Source organism: Plasmodium chabaudi, assembly GCF_900002335.3.
Source record: "Plasmodium chabaudi chabaudi strain AS genome assembly, chromosome: 8".
NCBI lineage: Eukaryota > Apicomplexa > Aconoidasida > Haemosporida > Plasmodiidae > Plasmodium > Plasmodium chabaudi.
Genome location: NC_030108.2, coordinates 1,326,161 through 1,343,870, shown reverse-complemented (window position 1 = coordinate 1,343,870; position 17,710 = coordinate 1,326,161). Strand labels below are relative to the sequence as shown.

At 25.1% G+C, this 17,710-nt stretch overlaps 7 protein-coding genes across 7 annotated transcripts; 4 read left to right on the top strand and 3 right to left on the bottom strand.

Annotated features, from left to right (window-relative positions):
* Positions 1-446: 446 nt before the first annotated feature.
* On the bottom strand, positions 447-3,069 carry PCHAS_0836500 (conserved Plasmodium protein, unknown function; the record flags this gene model as incomplete). Its single annotated transcript, XM_016797986.1, has 3 exons — positions 447-2,594; positions 2,693-2,901; positions 2,997-3,069. 3 exons carry the CDS (start codon positions 3,067-3,069, stop codon positions 447-449), a joined length of 2,430 nt encoding a protein of 809 aa, XP_016653883.1.
* An 864-nt stretch (positions 3,070-3,933) lies between these two features.
* Positions 3,934-4,761, bottom strand: PCHAS_0836400 (phosphatidylinositol N-acetylglucosaminyltransferase subunit P, putative; the record flags this gene model as incomplete). Its single annotated transcript, XM_016797985.1, has 4 exons — positions 3,934-4,049; positions 4,270-4,388; positions 4,489-4,558; positions 4,701-4,761. 4 exons carry the CDS (start codon positions 4,759-4,761, stop codon positions 3,934-3,936), a joined length of 366 nt encoding a protein of 121 aa, XP_016653882.1.
* Positions 4,762-5,838: 1,077 nt separating this feature from the next.
* Positions 5,839-9,342, top strand: PCHAS_0836300 (vacuolar protein sorting-associated protein 33, putative; the record flags this gene model as incomplete). Its single annotated transcript, XM_016797984.1, has 1 exon — positions 5,839-9,342. The coding sequence occupies one exon, from the start codon at positions 5,839-5,841 to the stop codon at positions 9,340-9,342; it is 3,504 nt and encodes a 1,167-aa protein (XP_016653881.1).
* Positions 9,343-10,665: 1,323 nt separating this feature from the next.
* PCHAS_0836200 (protein kish, putative) lies at positions 10,666-10,884 on the top strand (the record flags this gene model as incomplete). Its single annotated transcript, XM_016797983.1, has 1 exon — positions 10,666-10,884. The coding sequence occupies one exon, from the start codon at positions 10,666-10,668 to the stop codon at positions 10,882-10,884; it is 219 nt and encodes a 72-aa protein (XP_016653880.1).
* Positions 10,885-11,001: 117 nt separating this feature from the next.
* Positions 11,002-11,580, top strand: PCHAS_0836100 (U2 small nuclear ribonucleoprotein B'', putative; the record flags this gene model as incomplete). The annotated part of the gene is made up of 1 exon (XM_733158.2): positions 11,002-11,580. The coding sequence occupies one exon, from the start codon at positions 11,002-11,004 to the stop codon at positions 11,578-11,580; it is 579 nt and encodes a 192-aa protein (XP_738251.2).
* A 789-nt stretch (positions 11,581-12,369) lies between these two features.
* PCHAS_0836000 (conserved Plasmodium protein, unknown function) lies at positions 12,370-13,805 on the top strand (the record flags this gene model as incomplete). The annotated part of the gene is made up of 2 exons (XM_739723.2): positions 12,370-13,198; positions 13,294-13,805. The coding sequence occupies 2 exons, from the start codon at positions 12,370-12,372 to the stop codon at positions 13,803-13,805; spliced, it is 1,341 nt and encodes a 446-aa protein (XP_744816.2).
* Positions 13,806-14,420: 615 nt separating this feature from the next.
* On the bottom strand, positions 14,421-16,193 carry PCHAS_0835900 (cAMP-dependent protein kinase catalytic subunit, putative; the record flags this gene model as incomplete). The annotated part of the gene is made up of 5 exons (XM_739722.1): positions 14,421-14,819; positions 14,971-15,130; positions 15,282-15,466; positions 15,637-15,794; positions 16,070-16,193. The coding sequence occupies 5 exons, from the start codon at positions 16,191-16,193 to the stop codon at positions 14,421-14,423; spliced, it is 1,026 nt and encodes a 341-aa protein (XP_744815.1).
* Positions 16,194-17,710: the final 1,517 nt, after the last annotated feature.

The following is a 17,710-nucleotide window of genomic DNA, read 5'->3' as shown; positions in this document are numbered from 1 at the left end:
ACCTTAACAATTTAGATATTTCAATTCTAAAAAAATCAAATTTAATTGCGAATCACAATTATGTATACATATTGTGAAGTCTAATTGTCCATAAATATATATCAAAAGCAAAATCGAATACATCAAGTATTTATGAATATAAATCGGATGAAATAAACATAAGAATGATACTAAAATAAATGAGAAATAAGTAAAAAAATGGAAAATAATAAAGTTTTGCATTTATATAAAAAAACAATAGCCAATTTGGCACATCTTTAAGAAAAGGAAGCAAATAATACATATATTTTATATACAATCTAAAAATATCATACAAATTTAATATTGACATGTTTTTTGCCAAATAAAGAAAATTTTAATTATATTTTATACACGCACATACATGATGCAACCCATCATGAAGCTGACCCTCTTTCATTTGTGGGGCCCTAACCATCTTTATTTCTTCAAAATATATGCTCATCATCATCATCGTCGTCGTCATATAGGTGTGACAATCTTTCCATTTCTCTTGCACACGCCTCTGCTTTTCTACGTCTTTCTTTAATTAAGGCAGCGGCAGCATTGGTTCGTCTGCGATTTTTTGGTATTACATTTGAACAAGATGGCATGGGTTCTAATTCTCCATCGTCATTAAATTCACAATCTTCAAAAGGTGAAAAATAATCTTCATCCGTATTGTATTCAAAAGATGGAACTGCATCAAAATACTCCGATGCATCACTTTCATAATCCGAGTATTGTATGTGTAGTTTATCACGAAGTAAAGCTTGTGTTTCTGCTGTAGATTCATTATCACTATCATATAAAGCTTTAGAAGTAGATGGATATACAGATACAGATGCAGATGCAGGTACAGATACAGGTGCAGATACAGATGCAGATGCAGGTACAGATACAGGTGCAGATACAGATGCAGATGTACTAGGACCAGCTTCCTCATCATCACTTGGATATTCATTAGAAAATATATCTCTAGATCTTAAAGTCCCAAAAGATACATTTCTTGACGAATCTCGAGTAAAAATGTCATCATTAAATGAAGTTCCATTAATAGTAGTATTATCAAATTTCAATTCATCAAAATTCATATTATTTGTAGGCTCATCATTCAAATCCAAAGGATCAAATATATCCCTATTTGTTGGAGTATCATTATTAGCAACACCATTATTTAATGGTGCATTATATGATGATGAATTATTGAAAGAAAAGCTGGTTTGTGGAGTATCGTCAGAAGCCATTTCCTCAGTTGGTGAACGTCTTAAAGGCATACTATTCCTATAAAGGGTTTCATAATACATAGGAGATCCTGAATACAAATGACTTGATGCACCCATAGCATTATCATAATCGTCATACATACTATCATAATTCAAAGAATTATTTAAAGAAAACGCATGATTGGTTCTATATGTTGTGCCGTCAGGGTTTTCATACGAAAACTGTAAAACCCTATAATCATTAGTATAGTAATGACCTTCTTCATCTTCGTCTTCTTCATCGTCATAGAGGTTATTTCCATAAACTCGATTTGTATAACTAGGTTCATTACTACTCGAACCCTCTCCTCCTATAGCATATTCTCGATCATTATAAAAAAATATATCACCATCATAATTTTGAGAGTAATTATATGATATATTATTACTTCGTTGATCTTGAATAGTAAATCTACCTCTTCCAAATATATCACTAATAGGCACACGATTTGTATTTAAATTTCGTCGGGCTGATATCATTTCGTATTCTCGTTCATAATCATAATCATCTGAATCCGTTGAATCATTTAGACTTCCTCCATTTTCGATCAAATATTTATCAGCAAATACTGCACTATCATAATCATCATATAAACTTCTCGATAATGTTAAAGAAGTTATTGGTGTTAATTCTATATCACTATATTCTGGTAAATAGCTAAATACAAAACGATCTATGTCATGATTATAAGCATGATCCCGTTCTAAAATACGAGCCAACGATTCGAACCCGTTATTGACACAACTCTCTTGATTAACAGTTGTAGCAGCACCACGTAAATTTGTTGGATTTGATTGGGGTGTATAACCCAAATTGTTTTCTAACATACGTATGTAACTCACTGTTGAATCAGATAAAAAGTTTATTAGGTCTTCTTCGGGATTTTCAAATGCATTTCTCGATGGACTCCTCGACACATTTTCAAATACATTCTCAGTATAATTTTCAGTTCCATTTCTCGATGGACTTCTCGACACACTTTCAGTTGTACTTCCAATTATACTTCTAGTTGTACTTCCAGATGCACTTTCAGATGTACTTCCAGATGTACTTCCAGATGCACTTTCAGATGTACTTCCAGAAGAATCATCATTCCTTCTCTTATTTACATAATTAGGTACATCAGAAGAATCTGGTTCATTATTGTTTTGAGTTTCATCCGTATAAGTCAAACTTGGCGTTTCGGTTACATGGGGTTGGCTAATTCCTAATACATTATTTTCAGTTAAGTCTCTTACAGCATTATGAATCCTATTCATACGAGTTGATATATTCGTGTTGTTTCTCAGGAGATAACTTGGTACATCAGGGGGCCGATATCCCGTCAGTTGCTGTTTAAAAAGAAAAAATGGAAAGGATAAATAGTAAAGAAAAACATGCAAAGAAAAAATTGCAAAGAAAAAGATGTGATTATCGAATTTCTACTTACATTTATGATTATCCCAATTAACACTGAGAATAATGAAAAACTATTGGCGCGACGATTATATCTAGGGGGTGGCGGCCTCGCTGGGGGTTCTGAAGAACGTCTATTTTCGGAAGTTTGGTCATTTGTATTTATTTCAATATTATGTACTTCATTATTATTAAGTCGTGTTGAATCATTGAAAGGCTCATTGATAGTAGAGATTATTTCATCTGTGAAATGAAAATGAAATCATAAATATAAAACAAGGCAAATAAAATAATATGCATAAATAAAAATATGAAAATTCTTTGTCAATTATTCATACCAGTAGGATGAAAATCTTGATTATTGTTCAATGATATATTTTCATATCCATTCCCATTTGATTTTGCATCCATCTTTTGAGTACTACGCTTTATTATATTTTTTTTTTTCTATTTTTTGTCTATAGATAATTATTTATATATATCGTCAAAAAAAGAAACAAATTAATATCGACATTTGGCTATATATAAATATATTTTATTATATTATGTCAATATAAATTATATATATTTTTAATTAGAATGGAGAGTAATATTAGGACTAAAAAAAGTATATATATGTTAAATTATTAATATGAATTATTATGTTTTTTTTTTATTTATTCAATTATTTTATATATTTTTGTATTTTTCATATTTTTTTTTTCTCTAAATAATTAGGTACCGTATTATTTTTTTTCTAAAACGACATTCTACAAATATCAATTTTATTTATTTTTATTTTTTTCGATATTTTTATAATCAAATTGGTATTTTCTTTTATATTTTTTAAATCTAATTAATATAAACAATAATTCTAAAAATTATTTTTTTAAATTAAAAAAATTCATAAAAAAATAATAATTATTCTATATAAACCACGAAATAAATACATTCTATTTTTTTTTTATTCTAAAACGCTACTACTTTTTTATAGTTACCGTTGCAAAAATACATATTTTAAGACATGCGTATGCAATATATGGCATGTAATGCTACTGTTCACACGTATGCATGAATTATATTATTTTATAATATATTATTTATTATTTTAATTATTTGCATTTTTAAGAAAATAATATTATTCAAAATTTTTCATATTTAATTTTAATGCTTATACAGTTTTTTTAAATTTTTATTAAAAATTTTTTATTTATAAAACATACATAAAAAATGAAGGGCATAACAAAAATATAATTATATATGCTCAACCGCATAAATAAATAATAATAAAAATTTCTAATCAATGTATAAAGTCGTATCATATAAAAGTTTGTTAATCTTCTCGATCTTTATATCGTTCATATAATTCGTGGATTCTTTTGTAATTTTCGTCTGAAAAACGGAATACTCATCTGAAAAAAAAAAAATAAATAACCATGTAATATGAAAAATGTAATATGAAAAATGTATAGAAAAATGTAATATGAAAAATGTAATATGAAAAATGTAATATGAAAAATGTATAGAAAAATGTATATGAAAAATGTAAATATGCGGTAATGCAAATATACAAATGCAGGCATAGCGATCCTATTTGCTTTTCACTTTTTAACGTATCGCGAAAGCATGTACCTTCAACCAGGTGAATTGAGTTTGACGGTTCTGTTTTCAATAATGAATGTAAGACGGTAAATAAAAAAATAAACTCTACAGTAAACAAAATAGAACACGGAATAATAGCTGCCCAATATCTACAAAATTAATAAACATATAAAAATAATATGGGTACATATAAATAGCTAGCTAATTATATACTTCCATTATTTTATTTTTTTTTTATTTTAAAATTACTTAGATGGGAATGGAAAATGCAATATGCTCAAAAAATCATCAAATACAAATGCCCATACTAGGTACGATGCTGTATAAAATTATAAAAACAAAATATGTAAAATATTATGAACTTAATAAATATAAAGACAATTTTGTGGCATTCTTAAACTAAATTAGTATATCCAACGTGCTTGTCTTTCTTTCTTTTTTTTCCTTCTTTATTTATTAACCCCATAAAACCTGAGATAAACACAAAATGAAAAAGGCATATCCTTCCCAAATCGATTTCATCATACAAGCAAGCTGAAAATGTAAATTATTTCAATAATGCTAATACTTGTATTAGTGCTATTATATACAATCTTGCATATACTGATATTTCTTTGTGTTATTTATTTATGAACGAATGCGAAATAACCACACAACTCAATCATCTTATTTGGCACAATATAAATTAGCTTACTAAATTTGATAAAAATAAACTTCATATAATTATGACATTACACATAAAAAATTAATTTTAAAAAATAAATAAAATTCAAAATTGTATACGAAAATAAACATACATAAATATACAATAAACGGGGTATAATCATTTGGAAAAATACAAATACGTACATATTTTTTTTTTTTTTTTCATTTTTTTTTGCAATTTTTTTTCCGTTTTTTTTTCATTTTTTTTCCCGTTTTTTTTGCAATTTTTTTCCCGTTTTTTTTGCAATTTTTTTCCCGTTTTTTTTGCAATTTTTTTCCCGTTTTTTTTGCAATTTTTTTTCCGTTTTATTTTTATTTTTTTTTTTCTGCCATTTTGATCTTCCGTAATTAATAAGAATAAATATGCCCACATATTTCTTCTACGAATTCAGAGTTTTTTGTACATATTCGACTTTCATTTTGCTATTCTTCTTACTTATTATACTGCCTGTTTCTTTTTTATTTGTTACCTTTAACTAATTAACTCTAGCACTTAAAAATATTCGACTAAATAAAGCGTTGCGAATTATAAAAATTTGATCACGACTTGATAATAAACGAACACAATAACGATAATGCTTGAATGCATATTTACAACTCTAACTTGATGAAATTTTATTTGATAGCCTTCCACTGAAAACGAAAATAAGTTGACCTTACCCTGATGCTACTAAAGAGAAACATCGATTTCTTTATCATAATGTAGCACACCAAACAATGGAGTTTTTTTTTAAATAAATGAAAAAAAACACATATGCATTCTTAAAAAGGGAGGGAAACTATAAATCTACCATACACTTAATATTAATCAAGTTTGTGGTTTCCATATATATAGGTAGAAATAAATAAGTTCACATAATTTATCTTAAAATAAAACAGAGGTAGTGAAAAAAAATGGAAGCTCTAAACGAATTAAGAGATCAAGAAAGGTTGCAGTTACTAACTATACTAAAAAAATACAATGGAAGAAAATCTTTATTTTTTGAAAATTCACTTCATATTATTATTAATTTATTACTAACAGAACAAGATATAAAAAATGAAAAAATTGATAACGTTTTTTTTTACATGACAGATGAAATAAATACAATATCTAACAAAGCAAATATATCAAATAATATTATATTTTTTTTACGTCCATATTTTTATGAGATAGAACAAATATTTAAAATAATTGAAAATATAGAAAAAATCAAAACAGGAAATAAAAACTATCTATTTATTTTTATCCCTTATATGACACATATGTGCGAACAAGAAATTTATAAACATAACGTTTTAGAACTTACTATCAAAATTATTATTTATCCTTTATATTTTTTTCCTATATATAATGATGTATTTAGTTTAGAAATTAAAAATATTTTTAAAGATTATTATGTAGATAACGATTTTAGTAATCTTATTTTCTGCTCGTATGCTTTAATGTTTCTTCAATATATATTCAATGGAGTATTTAGAAATATTAAATCTCTAGGACATGCTTCCCATTTTATTTCTGAACAGTTAATGCAATTAAGAAAAGAAATCGTTGCTAATAATTTTAATATACAAACTCCCAATGATTGCCAAGATAATTTATTCCAACTTTTAAGTAATATCCAAAGCTTACAAGACTTAACAAATCTCAAAAATTCAAAAGAACCTTCTGTTGTACCTATCAAATATGCTTTGCATAAATTTTTTCTATCCGAAAATATAAAAAAAAAAAAAAAAAAAAAAAAAAAAGCACCTCACACCATCGATAATAGTTACATATATCATGACCATAATGAAAAAAATGATATTAAAAAATATGTCACACCAAAAAATTATTCATCTGATGAAGATGATAACTCAATTTTAGATACTAATGAATCAGCTAGTGACCTTAGCAGCACAAACATGGATAACCAAAATGACAACCCCAATTTCACATCTAATTTAGAAAATTCAGAATCCATTCAATGTATCGAGCGAAACGAAGAAGATGATGTCCATATTATTGCACCAATGACTGATAAAAAATATCGAAATGAGTTTAGCTCAAGTACGTCCACATATAAAAGAGAACATGTAGAAAACAATCATTTTTCAAATACACGCGAAACAACAAAGCCATATAATAATCGTATAAAAATAGAAAATCAAAAAGATAGCGATAATGAACAAGCTAGTGATGAATCTCATAAATTTAGGAGAACCGAAAGTGCATTAAACTATTCTAATAAAGGCTCCGAAAAAGATACAAAACAATCTGACAACTTCAAAGAAACTAAAACGAACAAGTCTACTAACACCTTTGATAAAAATACAAATAATTATTCTAATCCTATAAATAACGATTTTGATTTTGATGATATGAGTAAATATCATTCACAAAGAATTTTGAATTTTGAAACCGACGAAAGTAGTGTTAATTCAGATAATGCACATCAAGAACCTGATAAAATAAGTTCAGAAAATTATAACAATAATGAAAATGTAAAAGAAATAAAAGATACTTATCAGCAAAATTCTAAAATTATGAACAAGGAAGAACATATAAATAGTAGTGACAATGATAGTACCAATAAAAATAATAATGATTCAAATAAGATTAACCAAGCATTTTCAGATGAATCAGATCATAATATTAATGGAAATAAGTTTAGGGAAGACAATAAACATAGTTCTAATAAGTTACTTTCAAATAATTTAAAAAATAATAATAATCAAGTTGTGAAAAAAAAAGTAAGCAAACTGGAAAATCGACATGATAAAGATAGACAAAATGAATACAACAATTCAGATAATGATCAAAATCATAAAATTCAAAATTCAAAAAAAAAAAAAAAAAAAATTCATAAAAAAATTGCTTATGGAACAGGTATACCTAATTTTATGACTGAGTTTGATAATAGTAAATTCCTTATGAAAAAAAAAGATAAAGAAGAAGCAGAAAAACACGAGAAAAAAGAAAAAAACTATTTATTAGAAAAAATTGGAATAAATAGTTTTCTATTTTTATTAAATGCATGTACCAAAGTAGATTCATGTATCATTATCGATCGAAGAATTGATATGGTCACTCCCTTTTGTACCCCTTTCACTTATGAAGGTCTAATTGATCATATATTTTGTATTGAAAATTTACAAATAGAAATACCAAGATATATTATATTTAACGAAGGTGCAAACAAAACAGATGCAGATAATTCAAAAAATAGAACCCACATAGGACATACATCTAACGATCTAAACAATAAAAAAATTAGAGTCAAATTAAATAGTTCAATAGATGTATTATACAATGATATAAAAGATTTAAATCAAAATGAAGTAGGCTTATTTTTACATAAAAAAGCTAGCGATATACAACAAACTTATAAAGAAAAAGATTCATTAAAAGATATAGGTCAAATAAATAAATTTATGATCAAATTTAAAGAAAAACATTATGAACATAATTCTTTATCTAGACATGTAAATATTGCATCATATATTTTAAAAGAAATAAAAACAGAACACACTTTTAATAAATTAAAATTAGAAGATGAAATTATACAATTAAATACAAATACAAATAAAACTATCTTATCAAATATTGTAAAACAAATACAAATATTAATATATACTGGTGAAAATTTATATGAAATTTATAGATTAATATCTCTATTCTCTGTTATAACAAATGGCTTTAATGATACTTACATTAATGAATTAAAAAAAGATATTATTGAACAATATGGTATAAATGAATTAACCAGATTAAATAAATTACATATTTCTAATATTTTGAGATATCAACCTAAACAAAAATTTATATGGAATACTTTAAAAGATCATTTTAATCTTTTATCAAATGATGAAAATGATATATCCTATGTATGTAATGGTTATGCTCCTTTGTCAACTCGACTAATTGAGTATATTGGTGTTTTTAAAAATAATATGCAAGTTTTCCCTGAAGTTTTTAGTCTTATAAATGGCCCAACCTTTGATATAATACAAAATGCTGTAGGATATGAACATGTTCAGGTAAATAATCATGAAGACCTTCCTGGATCTAGCAATAGGAGCATTGAAAGTTCTACTGAATCATATAGTGACACCTCTAGCGATACTGCTAGTAATATTACCAAACCCACTAATCCACAAAGTCATACCGATACGAATGATACTGGTAGTGCTGAAGTTAGTGTATCCAATCACAATAGTGACAAAGACAGTATACAAAGTAATACTAGTGAACAAAATCATTATATCAATTCCAAAAAAAATAAAAAATTTGTTATCCTTTTTTATGTTGGTGGTATTTCATATGCTGAAATTGCATCCATTAGGAAATTAAATCAGACCAACGAAAATTATAATTATTTAATTTTTACAACGGAAATTATTAGTTCAAAAAGGATAATCGACTCAATGGGCAATTAGCTTGATAAGAAAGTAAAGAAATTATTATTCGCCATAAAAAATATTTTTCTATCCCCATTTAATTGCGAAAACCGCTTCAAACTATCTAATTTATTCACAAAATTTATATCCATTTAATAATTAAAAAAAATAACAAGTATAATATTTTCATTTTTTTTTATTATATTACTAGCTAAAAAATTCATAGATATGTTTAAATTGACATATTATTTTAAACATGTTAATAAAATATTTTCATATTTTATGTAAATATTCTGACATGTCATAAAATATTTTCATAACTTTATGCAAATATTCTGACATGTTCATAAAATATTTTCAATTGGTCATATTTTTTATTAAAATTTGTTACACGCTTAGTCTTATTAATTTAACTTTTGAAAAAAAATAGGAAACGTAGTGGAATGTTACACAGATAAATCTGCATTTGCTAATTTTTGTTGTCCATTTTTATGATCATAATTAATATATTTTTTTTTGTCTGTTTTTTCCACACAATTGATATAACATTTTCCTACTTAACATTTGCAAATGCATTTCCTTATCTTAAACAAAGCGTAATGAACTATTTTTAAATAATTAAAAATATAAAATTGTTTATTTAAAACAGCGTAATTTCTATTTTATACTCAATACAATGCAAATGAGTTGTGATATATCTACCCATATTCCCACTGAAAAATACGCGATATTTTATGAAAAATTTATAAACTCCTTTATTTATTTTAAATTCGAATTAATTTACAACACATTTTTTCAATCTACAAGTTTTCAAATAAATGAACTTTTTACCTTATCCTTCCCTACACCCTGAAAAAATAAATATGTAATATAGATATTCATAAAAATGGATAATTGCAAATAATATAGTAATAATACGAAATGAAATACAATTGTAATACCATTTTATAAAATAATAATTTTTTACAACAAATTGCCTTAGCTATTTTTTATTTATATGTACATGCATATTGAAACCGATTTTATATACATTTATTTGAAGGTATCGTTTCATCACATTTACAGTATTTTTTTTATCAAATGGGTAAATTAAATATATATATATTTTTTTTAATAAAATAATAAATATTCAAACATTCTGCTATTTTTTTTTATTTTTACAAATATATATATCGTAAAGTTGATATATAATGAATAAATTGAATTCTCACCGCTTTCAAAAATATTTATTTTTGAGGTAAAAAAAAGAAAAGGGAAGAGCGCAAGAAGAGCAACAAACAAGCGAAACACTAATAACTAATAAAGCGAGAAAAAAATAATAATATATAAAAAACCCAAAATAAAAAAATAAAAGAGGGAAGAATGTCAGCGCTATTTAATTTAGATTCTATGGTAACTGTCATCATATTATGTATATGTACATGTACTTACTTAAAGCCAAGATTCCCAAACGTGTTTGACAATAAAAAAAACGGGTTTTTAGGTACATTAGGGAAGTTTGCAGTTATAGGAGATCGTTTATCAATTTACGTATCAATCTCCTGTATCATATTAGCATTTTTTAACCTATTCGCACGTTAAAATTGGAAAACGGTGTCATACTATGATCATATATACATGTACAAGCAATATATGAATGCTTATAAATTTATAATTCCTTAACCTTTTTATTATTATCCTAATATTTCCTTCGAGAAAATGGACAATTTTGATATACCCCCCAACCAAACTCTCTATATAAACAATTTAGAAGATAAAATAAATGTAAATGATTTGAAATATTTACTATATGAATTTTTTTGTCCATATGGAAATGTATTGGATGTAGTTATAAAAAAATCAAATAAATTAAGAGGGCAAGCATTTGTTATTTTTAGCAATATAGCCTCATCAACCTTAGCTTATAAAAATTTAAAAGGAAAACCCTTTTTAAATAAAAATATAAATATTAATTATGCAAAAACGAAATCAAGAATAATTGAAAAATTGGAAGGAACATATAATCCAATTAAAAATTATAAATCAGCTAATAATTATGAAAATAAAGTAAATCAATTTACCTTATTTGTTCAGAATTTACCTGATGAAATTAATAAAAATGCTCTAGAAATTCTATTTAATCAATATCCTGGATTTTCGGAAGTTAGATATATACCAGGAAGAAATGTAGCATTTATTGATTTTAATTCTTATCAAAATGGCGAAGTTGCTATGAATGGCTTGCAAAGTTTTAAGATTACACCAGAACATCCTATGAAAATATCATGGTCGAATTAATTTTTTTTTTTTTCAAACCACCATGTACAGAAAAAAACAATTCACAAAAGGAAACACACATACAAAGACGTATATTTTTTGTGTGTGTACTGATTCAAATATATACTAATTGGAAATGTTATTATATTTTTATGAATTATAACTACCTTTTTAATCTGTATAAATTATCCATGCTTGTTTGTCTATATAAAAATGCACACGCAAAGAAAAAAAAATCTACATTCATTTATCTATCCATATATTTATTTTTAGCTAAAAATTTACAAACTTTTGTCATTTTTTTATACCTTTTTTATGTCGTTTAAATTGGGTTACACATTTTTAAATTATACCAACCAAAAAAGATATATAAATATATAAAAAAAAAATAAATAATCTAAAAAAATACGAAATGAATGGGAACCAAACAACCTTCATTATGTTTCATATTTTTCTCATTTTTATTCTATCCTATTTTCAACTTTTTTCTTAATACTTTATATAATCAAAAATAAATTCACTTAATACTATTCCATAATGACAAAAATATTCTGAACGTACATGTTAAATTTTGTCCATTATATAGTAGTATTAACAAATTTTACGAAAAGTTTTTGTCTCTTAAATTAGTTGGAAAAATAACCAAAGAGAAGTAAAAGGTAGTGACCAAAATATAGACAACCGAAAAACAAAACAAGCCTAGGCTTATGTTTTAAACTTGCCTAAATGCAACAAAAGAAAATAATCCGCATATAAAAAAAAATATGAACAAAAAAAGCTAGCCAACCCTATATATATAATAATTTACCAATGATAAATGAAAATACAAACTCGTTGGATAGTTCTCTCCCTAATCGCATCATATCGAAGATCTCAACATATGCTAAAAAAATAAACTGTTATCCAAATAATTCATTTTTTGAACTAAATAAAAAGAATGAAAATAACAAAATTGATAATAATCATTTTTTATGTCCTACAAAAAATTATTGCTGTTCTCTAATTAAAATAAAATCAAATAATTTTCATCCCTTTAAAAATGTGTGCAACCAAAATTGTAATAAAAAAATATGTTGTAATATTTATAATTTAATAAAAATTAAATCAATAAAATCGAAATTGTTCAAATTAGACAAAAATAAAATTAATTGTTTTAAGAAAAAAAAAGAAAAAAAAAAAAAATTATACTTTAACAAAAAATATCAAAAAAATAAACTAATACAATATGAGGAAAAAAATACCAATCATAATTATTTCTCTTGTAGTAATTTAAAAAAAACAAGTGACACTAAATATTCTTTTCCTTTAGAAGATCAAAATAATTATAGGACTTACAACAATTTTGATGATAAAAACAACGAAAATGATAAAATAAAATATATTGACCATTTCCAACTATTGGAATATAATAAATCAGAAGAGATAGATCAACAAAAATATATAAATTCTATATCACTCTCAATTAAAAAACAAAAAAAAAAAGTATATTCGTTAGAGAAAAATGCATGTCGAATGTTAGACATTATAGAACTTTTATTATATACAAGGATGGATGAAATATTTACTTTAAAACGAAATATATCAAATCGTGATAAATATAAAGAAATGTATCCTGATGTTTTCTATTTTGACAACAATGGTAATCCTTTTCCCATCATATATCTACACATATAAATAATATATTTTTTTTTTGTTCATAATATTATATATATGTATGCATTTCTCTTTTCTTAGATGACCTTATTGAAGTGTTAGATAAAAAATTAAAATTTTTACCTAAGGTTCCGGCTATAAAAAATTTAGTGCCTTATTTTGGACCTACCCCTGAAAGTATATTTGGAAAATATTATTACTCATATAAATATTATTACAAACTAATTGACATTAAATTTAAAATTTATAAAATTCCAAATTTATTTATTCATCCTACATACTGTGGAAAAAGTACACCATTTAATAATTATGAACAGAATAGACAAAATTGTAAAAATGATTTACAAAAATATAACTATTTTTTTACACATAATAATTTTCGAAAAGCCCACAAAATAAATTCAATAATGGCTAGCTGTAAAATACCCTTTTTAAATATGACTCCAAATTCTAACAAAAATATAATTCAAAATAATCAAATCGATTTAATTAAAATAGATAAAATACCACCAGATTTAATACAAGTTTTGAATTACAAAATTCGACAATTAGCCAAAAAAAGGGAATCAACAATATGCCCAATCATCTCTTAAAATAAACACACCAGTCTTATAGGCTCAACTAATTTTTGCTACTATTGCCACTGGTCATAAGTTGCTATCAGCCAAAGCAATTGCAACCATCTTTGCCTCATCATTTTTTCTTATTAATTTTGTTTTAATTTATATTATTTTTAAGATGAAAATGCATTTATGGCATCTATACATGCGAAGTAAAATAGAATGAAATAAATGAAATAGAAGCGAAATAATGTTATGTATATATAAAATGAACAAATAAATTAGAAAGAAAAGGCAGGACAAAATAATATGCACTTATAAGTATATACAGCATGCTTTTATTGCCTCATGAATTTTCCTATCCTGTTTTTTTTTCACATTCATTAAGCACATGCCAAAAAAATAAAATAATTATTTTTAATAATTTTGCTTTTCATTCCATACAGCATATATATATTTGTATATATAGTGTAGGACACCCTAGTATTCTGTGCATATTCCAAAATGACTCGAAAGATAAGAATAAATATACACACACGTATATATGCATACAATAATTTAACTTAAAAAAAAACAAAAACTAAAACTAAAACAAATTTTATATATCACTATTATTATACTGTAAAATGCTCGCAAAACTTCTATTTTTTACCAATCGTAAAATGGATCGTTTTCATTAATAACTTTATCTGCTATAGATAAATCTTCTTGAACTTGCTCGAAATTAGAAGCATCAAGTATATTTTTATATTTAGGTTTATATGGTACATCAACTCTTTTATTTAATAATCTATTCCATTCAATATTAGCAAACCATGGATGCTCCTTAACACTTTGAGCTCCCTTTTTTAAATTTCCATATCTCTTTGTAAGATCATGAGATAATAATTTTTTCATTAAGTGCTTACAATTGTTATCTAAAAATTTAGGGAAGTATATTATACCCTCTAAAATTTTCTGATATATTAGTAGAGGCTCATTTGCATAAAAGGGGGGGTACCCAACCAAAATCTCGTATATGAAAATTCCCAGCGTCCACCAGTCCACCTAAATGAAGAAAACAAATAGCGTAAGTGACATAGCAGCGTAAAGTAGTGGCATAGCATCGTAAAGTAGTGGCATATCATATGCTCCCTCTTTGCCACCACACACTTTTCCTCCTTGTTAGACACTGTGCATTTTCATTTTATTTTCTTACCGCCTTTCCATGACCCGCATTTAACAATATTTCTGGGGCGATATATTCTGGTGTCCCACATAATGTGTATGTTCGTGTATTTACAACTTTTGCAAAACCAAAGTCAGTCATCTTTATAAATCCGTCCTTATCGAGGAGCAAGTTCTCCGGTTTCAAGTCCCTGAAAAGGGGGAAGCAAATAAACATGTCAAAATTTTCGGAAACGTTGCGAATGCTGAAAAAGCATGAAAGGTCGGTGCATTCGCCATCTTGCTTCTTCCTTCCCAAACTCTAACGCACACATGGTCGCATATAAAACGAAATAGCCTTACCTGTATACAATGTTTAAACTTTGTAAATATTCAAATATTAAAACTATTTGTGCTGCATAAAAGCATCCAACATCATTTGGAAATCTTTTATTTCTTCTTAAAAAGGTAAAAAATTCACCCCCAATTACAAATTCAAGAACTAAATATAAATAAGACTCATCCTTAAAAGATCCATATAAATTAACCTATCATATGTTAAATCAAAAAATAAAAGATGTGCAAATATTGCCGCATAGTATAAAGGTATTTCTCCTTATGTTGGAGCATTAGAGTTACGAAATAAAGCAAACATTCACAACTTCGCTCGCAATTTTGGCAGCTTTGCTGCTTTTCCATTTCTCTCGATTCGACTTACGCAAAAAGGGTGACTTATATAGTTTAATATTTTCCTTTCAGAAAATACATGATCGACTTGTTTTTGTTTTATTATTTTGCTTTTTTCAAATCGCTTAATTGCCACTGGAGGCAAATCCTCATTTTTATACGTCGCTAAAATTACTCGTCCAAATGAGCCTTGACATTAAAAAAAAAAAAAAAAAAATTATTCAAACGTCCAACGAACGAATATATGCATAGAAATATGTTGAAATGTGTCGAAAAAATTAGAAAAAAATTATTGTAAAAACAAAATAGCGCATGTCTAATTATGTGGACATCAATTGTTTTATCAGTGTTGCACAAAAGTAAACATATAAATGCTATATGACTACATACAGCTTTAATTATTTTATATTTTACTAATAAAAAATATATGTACGCATGTAACCAACTGAAAGAATAGCACTTACCAGTCCCAAGTGTACGAATGAAATTAAAATCTTCATATTTCATTTTACTTTTTTTAGTCGTGGGTTTTATATCGGGTGTTTCCCTCTTTTTGTATAGCTGTAGATTTTTAAGGAATTGAATCATTTTATCAAAATATATAATAAATAAAAATTAGTAATAGTATAAAAGCAAAAAATATAACATGTAAATGGATTAGTACAGACTAAACAAATGGTTGCAAAAATATAAAATGAAAAAAAAAAATATAAATATAATTTTTGCCAACGCATCCACCATGAAAATGCAGTGTGTGTGTTTTAACGTAAATCGAAAATATATTATAATTATTGAAACAAAAATATATATAAAATAATTATACGTAATTATACGTAGTTATACATAATTTACATATTTACATAATACATAATATATACATTATTGCATATGCATAATATATGCACATAAAGGGGAGTAACCACCTTTCCATTACATTTTCAAAAAAATATAAAATGTAATTATATATGTCTTTACAATTTTACTAATTTTATATTTTATATATTTTTCCAATTTAGAGAGAATGGTAAATGCACTGAATGAAGGCACAACACTTTTTCGTATGCACAGCCAAAAAAAATAAAAAACATACATACCACCTCTTTTATAAACAATAAATAATATTTTAAAACATAAATCACAATGTGCATCTTTCAATTTGCTATTATATACATGTACATAATATTATACATCATAATACTAAGACAAAGAAAAACTACAAATGCAAGTCGCATATAGATAACAAATTTAGAATGCATGAAATACGCACACACATGATATAATATATATTCGTTCTAAATTAGAAACAAAAAAAATAAAATAATATAAATTATAAATACATTTTTAAAAAAAATATATTTATCTTCGACTATTTAGAAAAAATAAATATTCATTCCTACTTGTTAAACATAATTTATTCACATTTTTTAAACATCATTTATACAAATTTTTTTAAAACATCATTTATACAAATTTTTTAAGCATCATTACCCTATTCACAATATTTATGATATTAATAATGCTTTCTATTTCTATTTATTATTTATTTTTTTATGGTTACCTTTCGAATTCTTATAGATAATCGCTTCAATCCTACAATTCTCTTTTCCTTCAAGCATAATTAAAGTAAAAATGAAAAAAAAATCGAAATATGATCTTCATACTTCTATGTCATATATACATACGTATATAATTATGCATACCTAATGCTTTTATAAAATTGTTATTAATTTTTATTTTTTTTTTTTTATAAATATATACATAATATAATAGACCAGGCTGCCCTATTTTTTAAACACCACAAAATATTATATACATAATTTTATATATATAAAAAGGGGATCAAAAAGGTTTTTATAATATTATTCAAAATTTATTAATTCTTTAAATTTTTATAATTATATTTATAATTATATTCATAATTATATTTATAATTATAATTTTTTTTCTATTATTAAAATAAAGTAATATTTATTAGAATAATTTATTTTACTGCTGTATTATTTATTTTCTATATATATACAATTTTCTATAATTTTTTTAAAATCGATTCCTCTGCTTTTATTACTCTACCCTATTATATACATATACATATACATACATATGCA